Raw genomic sequence first — 6,313 nt, 5'->3', positions numbered from 1 at the left:
AGTCGCCAATCACAATGTCGTCAACCACATACCGGCGTTGGTTGTACAGAGACGCCAAGAACGACTTGCGGTCCTTCACCCACTCACGACTGCTCAGCGCCTGTGAGAGCACCTCGCCAGCAATCCACCCAGCAACCATCATCTCACCGTCGCCGTCATCCTTCAGAAAATGGTCATTGTCGGCATAGTCTTTTTGCCCACTGTGCATCAGGTAGTCCTGCATCACCTTCTGGAAGCGCTGGATGGCCTCGTACTGTGTGTCCTTCGCCAGCGGGTTCGTCCCCGTCGTGATCACCTGCCCAGGCACAAACTCAACACCGCCAGCCACAGCAGCACGCCACAAACTCAAAAAAAGGTCCTGCAGCAACAAGGGAGCAAGCAGGTACGCGCCAGCAGTGCGCCTGTCCGTCAGCATCCTCCCAACAAATTTCGCGGTGTCATTTATCGGCGGTGCAAACACAATCACGGCCTGCGGCCGAGTCTCAGCAAACGCCTCCCACGCAGCGTCAAACACTTCCTTCCTCGCACCACCAGTCACAGAGCTCTCCACACTGAACACACCGCTGAACGTATGGTTCCTCTCCGACATCGCGCGTTGTGCCTGCGCATACTCCCTGTCACCAAAGTAAACGCCCTGCAGGTACATGAAGCCCAGCCGAAGCACATGCAAGTTGGCCAAGGCGTAGCGGAGGAGTGCCAGCAGCTCGGCCGCAGGTTCAGCACGCACTAAATACAGGTTAGGGTTCCACCCACTCAAAAAACTCGACCCAGTGAACGGGGCAAACGAGACAAGGTCATATTTCTTCAACAGCGGAAGCACAAGCTGGAGAAATCCCTGGCTTTGCATGCCGACCAGTGCCAAAACATTCTCTTCCTTCCTTATTTCTTCTTCCAAGGCGGCGATATTGTCCTCTTGCACCTCCTCCTTTTCAACAACCTCCACACGAACACCCTCCGCAACAGTGCAATTGCGCGCCCACAGCGAGGCATTCATGCCGCTGTAAAATGCGAGAGGCGTGTCTTTCAAACTGGACTGGTTCATTTTCCTCATAAGCCACAACTTCACGTGAGTGTCGGTAACCGCTGCCTGGCTGGCTGCGCCTTGTGGGTAAGACAAGGCCAGTAGCAGTATCAGGGCAAAGAAAAGGTATGGGGCCGCCACCCACCTCATCGCCATTCTCGCTGCCTTGAAACTGTCTTGCTGTGTTGCTTGTAGCTTCCTGCAGGAGACAGAGGAAAAAAGAAAACGACGTAAGGAATATAAACTCATTTAAAAAAGAAACCAGACGATATCATTTCCCCCACAGGGATAAATGCCGGTAAGCAAGGCACTCGGCGCATGATATTTCTACCTCTCATGATTTCTATGTGTGCCACGCAAAGGCCTCATCCCGTAGCTGGCGCCACCTGCGTTGCAAGCCGCTCCTCGGTGAGAATGAAGCACAAGCCTGTGTATTTCCGAACGGCTGCGGCGTTCACCGGAAGGGTGATCCTGCTTGATGACACAGATTCTACCAAGGCAAAGCCCACAATCAGACCCTGACGCAGACGCGCCTCAAAAACGGCAAACGGAACGCGGCGCAGCGTCCCATCAGGCAGCTCCTCCAGCTCCGTTGCCGAGCTCAGCGCCAAAATACGCTTCTGAAGGTCGACGTCCTGTGGCTGCACGTGCGTCAGCAAAATAGGCTGAACCACAACACCCTGGGCCTGCTGTGGGTCCTCATCCGCAATGGGCACGAAGGTCGAAATCGCGCCTGCCACACCCCGTCCAACCACCACAAGAAAAATAAGGGAGGCACTGACGGTGAGCAGTGTAGACTTCGCGGCAGTGGTGCGGGTGCCAAAGAAGTACCGAAGCCAACACTGGCGACTAACAAATAAATCATCGTTGGACATCCCTCACTCTGTTGCGTCCACAAGAAAGAGGTGGACACTCAGGTCGTTGCCGCACACAACGGCGGAGGGCATCACAACCAGCTTCAGCCGAGACCCTCCAGCACGTGCATGCACCCGCTGTGCTACCTTGAAACAAAGCCAGGCACTCCCCACCACAAGCGCATCGCCAACATCGGCCCCGGAAGCAGTGTCAGCCAAGACGTCCAGCGGGTTTTTCTTTCGGTGCTCCTCCAGTCTCTCCTCCTACAAGCACTCCCACGCCCCCGCCACCTCCACAAGGGACCGAGAAATCATCCCATAGTCCACAAACATACCACCCACGCGGTATCGATCGCTGCAGACCATGCGCTCGCCGGATATTCGCATCAGCTGACGCGGCACACGCATCAAGAACAATGGATGCTCATGCTTCCCAATACCCTGAAAGCCGTGCATGACGGGAGCAAAGCGCATCTCCTTCCCAACGTCCAGGGTGTGCTGCACCGCATACAAGGAAAAAACGCCGGGCAACCAAAGCGGGGCGCCTCCACCGCGGCATCAAGAGAAAGCGGATGGTGGCCAAGAAAAACAGCGCCGTTCTTTGACGTCCGGACATATGTACCAGTTCCAGCAGCACGACGGTCAGCAACAAACAGGACACGGGGCCCCACCGCGTCCTCACCACCCCGTCGCGCCCTGACACGCAAAACCTCCAGGTGGGTGTTAATGTCAGCGACAGAGCGGGCGTTTGTCGCGTTGCACCCTGTGTCGTAGCACGCCACGAGAACAGGGGTGGGCGCCACAACACCCGGCAACAGCTCCGCACCAAACACGTCGGCTCAAGGCTGTTCGGCGCCCTCCTCCTCCGCCTGCGGTTCGAGCGTGACGACCATCCGCTCATGAACCCTCGTCGCCGCAGTCACGCGTAACTACCCCATCGCCGGCAGCACACACCTTCGCTCCGTCACGGTCATGGCGCCAACCGCCCCACAGGCACCAGCTCTGCACTCACCAAGCGAAAACAAAAGGACAAATATTCACCGCTGCACAGTGGCACAAGAGCCAACAACACGACAAAAGAAGAACCACGTGTATAATAATTTGAAGGAAAGCTCTCATGCACAACTGCGCCACCCCGACGGCAGCAGCAGGGTGGGAGCTTCCGGGTGAGGCACCACCTGCTCCTCCACCCGGCCATCCACATTCACGGCCGTGCGCCGCAGCGGTGCCGGCTCGTGCAGCACGCGGGCAACAGCCAACGAAACAGACGGCTGTTTCTCCAGCAACGCCTTGATGTCCCGGTGGGTCGCGGGGTCATCGAGCCGCCGCCGCGGCTCCTTGGTGACGCTGTAGATCCATTCTGCGGCCATGCCATAGATGCTTGACAGTGGCGTTGGCGGCGAACGCAGCAAGTAAAACGCACTTGACGCCCCACTGCTTGGCAACCGCGCTCCCTCCAGACATCATTCACCTCTTTTTTTCGTCGAGGAGCATCCGCTTTTCCCACCAATTTGTGCATGGGACACAAGCAAGACACTTGCAAAAAAAAAAAAAAAGAAGAAAGGATAGGAAACAGCATCAGAGGTTTGGTAAAAGCGGCAACCGCGGCAGAAGCGCTTGATGCAAAGTGTGACCGACAAAAAGCCCAAAAAACGCACGCACACTCACAGTTGAAGATGCCCACTAGTGGTGTAACGATAATTCAAGAGGGCAAAAAATGTTTTCTCTAAATACCGCTAAAGCTGCACAGAATCCAGCCGTCCCACACCCGATAAAAGACGGTGCGTGTCTGCGTACACAGCCTCATCATGATAAAGTGCTTCCGTCGAAAGGTCCAAGTTTTTGAGCGTCACATTTTGTTGTATGAGACGTGCAAAAGCCGCTATACCCGACGCTGTAAACGCGTTGCCACTCGCCACAAAAGTATGAAGCGCAGTATTGCGCGAGAGGCCCTCGCCAACTTTTTCCAGCGCAGCATCGTGCATCTCGGTGTTGCACAGGCTGAGCACACTCAGTGAGACACTGTTCTCAAGAAAGACAACAAGCTCGGCGTAGCTTGCCGGCTCCTCAGCAGCACCCAGGTGGTTTCCGTCAAGGTAAAGCTTGCACATGCTATTGCTTCGCACAAGAGCCGCAAAGAGCCGCATACAGCCTGCATGTGAAATGCCATTGTCCGACAAGTCGAGGACGCACAAGACAGAATGGGTGCCCACAGCCTCCGTCAAGAGTGGTGGAAGAAACCCTGTTTTCCGTGCCAGGCCATTGCTGCGCAGAAAAAGCTGTTGCACTGTGCGATTCGACGCCATGGCGCCTCCAAGCGCATCACCTAAACTTCCCTCCATCAAACCGCAATCCTCCATGCAAAGCACCTCCAGACGGCACGCTGAACGCGGATCACCCAAAAAAACAAATGCCGTCATCGCTGCGCGTGTGTCGACACCGTCTCCAATGGGGTTCGCCGACAGATTAAGCTCCACAATGTCGCCGTTAGACATCAGCTCCGCGTTCATCGCGCCAAAGAGTGCGAAGTGCAGTTTGCAGGAACGGAGAGAGAGTCGCGCAATGCCACTGCCCTTCGTGACCAGCAAAGGCGCCCGCATTGAAGGCGGCTCAACGCCAGGATTACCGGATAAATCCAGCGACTGCAGCTGCGGGGATGCACGGAGAGCTTTAGCAATCGCATCGATGCCTGATGGCTCAAGGCGGTTGAACGCCAGGTCAAGCTCTTTCAGTGCTGCGCGACCATCCATGAGCACCTCACAAAGGGGATGTATAGCGGCGTGCGTCAAGAAGTTGTCCTCAAGGTCTAGGTGCTCCAAAGCATTCGGCTTCTGGGAACCAAAAATGACCAAAATGGAATGCAGCGCCCGCGCGCCAATGCGACAGCCCCTCAAAACCAGGCGCCGCAGCTGCTTTGCACCTCTGGCCAGCGCACCGCCAAGCTGCTCCGACGCCGTATCCAGCGGAATGTAGGAGAGGTCAAGTGTCTGCAGCGCGGGGAAAAGCGCGATCACCTTCGCGATTGTCGGCACAGAAGACGCCGTCAGGAGCTGTCGCTCCACCGAGGGTTGTGCCAGCAGCACCGCCGTGACGGCAATGTTTTCCTTCCACCCCTCGTGCTTCTCAGGGGGTTCATACTCACGGAGCGTAAACGTTAAAATTTCGGCGAGAACAGCAAAGTGCCGGTCGTCGACGGGAGGGTCGGCCATCGCGAGATCCAGTGCGTCCAGCGCCGTGCCATCGTCCACGGCTCGGTCCATCGCGCGCAGAAGCGCCGCCGCCGGGACGTGCTGCTGCCCCAGCTCATCCACTTCCGCACAGTACGACATGTATGCCGCCTTCATACACTCCACGCGCGATCCGTACGGTGCGGGGTGCGGGCGACTGACCACTGGAAATTCAAACACTGTCGGGCTGACAAGCCCAGCACTTACTGTCTCCACATCCCCAACGTCAATGCGCATCCCATCCCGAACCCGCTGTGGGAGCAGCATGTAGTACTCGCTCAGCAGGTCCACGAGCTCCTTCGCCTGCAACTGGCTCGTGGCGTACAGCGTCATCTTGTGAGTGCCGCGGCGCCTTATCACAACACCCGCGGGGCAACGCTCCCACCCGACAAGGTCAGGGAACGGAATCGCGTCGAGGCATTCCTGCTTCGACGCACTAAAGACATAGAACCCGTCCTCCGCCACACCTGCAATGAATGGGCAGTTGTCGCGGTCCCTCACATCAAAGAAAGTCATGCCCCACCACGGCGTCGTGCTCACAACGTCGATGTAGCCACAACGCGCCTGCGTCGCAGTCAGCCCGGCGCGCCGTCGGTGGTTTGTCGCCAGTCGCTGCTGCCAGTAGTCGTACTCATGGGCCGAGACGGAGATGGGAAGGTATGCCTCAAGGCCCACCCGGTCAAAGTACAGAAGCGACTTTTGTGCCGTGAAGTCGCCAAACACCGCCTGAAGTTCGTACGACGCAAGCTGCACCGCAACCGCCTCCGAAACGGGGTAATACTCACGCACAATGTGCTGCTGCAGCTGGCGAAAAAATAACTCCTGCGCCACAGCGTCGTCCCAGTGAAGCGGCCGTTTATAGTGCTTGAACTCAAAGAGAAGAACCGTCTGCGGCGTGACGCCCTCATCCTCCAGTGCGGCGCTGCGGCTCAGGTAGCGGTGCACCGAACCCAGCACAGTTCCCTCGTCCACAAGCTCCGCAAGGTAGAACATGCGCCATTGCACAATGCCGGCGCGAAGGGCAACCCGAGAAATCATCACCGCCACCGTGTCACTCGGGAAGGCGTCTACGCGCCTCTTCGTGCCGTCCACAAACTGAACCGTGTACGTCAGCGCCGCCTCACCGGCACCCTTCTTTTCGGCGTCCTGTGGCTCAGCCGGCGTCGCTCCTCCTCTACACGATGCGTGACCTCCGCGTCGGCCGCACTTCT

The 6,313-nt window shown here is 57.5% G+C and overlaps 3 protein-coding genes and 1 pseudogene across 3 annotated transcripts, besides 4 other annotated features; all 4 read right to left on the bottom strand.

The window, feature by feature from the left end:
- On the bottom strand, positions 1-1,177 carry Tc00.1047053511893.40 (receptor-type adenlyate cyclase, putative; the record flags this gene model as incomplete). The annotated part of the gene is made up of 1 exon (XM_799523.1): positions 1-1,177. A coding segment is annotated over one exon (1,177 nt), but the record flags the coding sequence as incomplete, so codon positions are not given.
- Positions 1-2,653: a sequence feature (heterozygous, Esmeraldo-like haplotype).
- On the bottom strand, positions 1,387-2,778 carry Tc00.1047053511893.30 (annotated as a pseudogene).
- Positions 2,654-3,354: a sequence feature (areas merged during assembly that could not be assigned to a particular haplotype. This can correspond to areas where the two haplotypes were merged or to regions with more than two copies in the genome that were merged during assembly.).
- On the bottom strand, positions 2,991-3,245 carry Tc00.1047053511893.20 (hypothetical protein, conserved; the record flags this gene model as incomplete). The annotated part of the gene is made up of 1 exon (XM_799522.1): positions 2,991-3,245. One exon carries the CDS (start codon positions 3,243-3,245, stop codon positions 2,991-2,993), a length of 255 nt encoding a protein of 84 aa, XP_804615.1.
- Positions 3,355-5,450: a sequence feature (areas not merged during assembly with more than two copies in the genome that could not be assigned to a particular haplotype).
- Positions 3,612-6,313, bottom strand: Tc00.1047053511893.10 (ribonuclease inhibitor, putative; the record flags this gene model as incomplete). Its single annotated transcript, XM_799521.1, has 1 exon — positions 3,612-6,313. A coding segment is annotated over one exon (2,702 nt), but the record flags the coding sequence as incomplete, so codon positions are not given.
- Positions 5,451-6,313: a sequence feature (heterozygous, non-Esmeraldo-like haplotype).

This window comes from Trypanosoma cruzi, genomic scaffold (genome assembly GCF_000209065.1).
Source record: "Trypanosoma cruzi strain CL Brener 1047053517185 genomic scaffold, whole genome shotgun sequence".
NCBI lineage: Eukaryota > Euglenozoa > Kinetoplastea > Trypanosomatida > Trypanosomatidae > Trypanosoma > Trypanosoma cruzi.
This window is presented reverse-complemented; position numbering and strand designations above follow the sequence as displayed.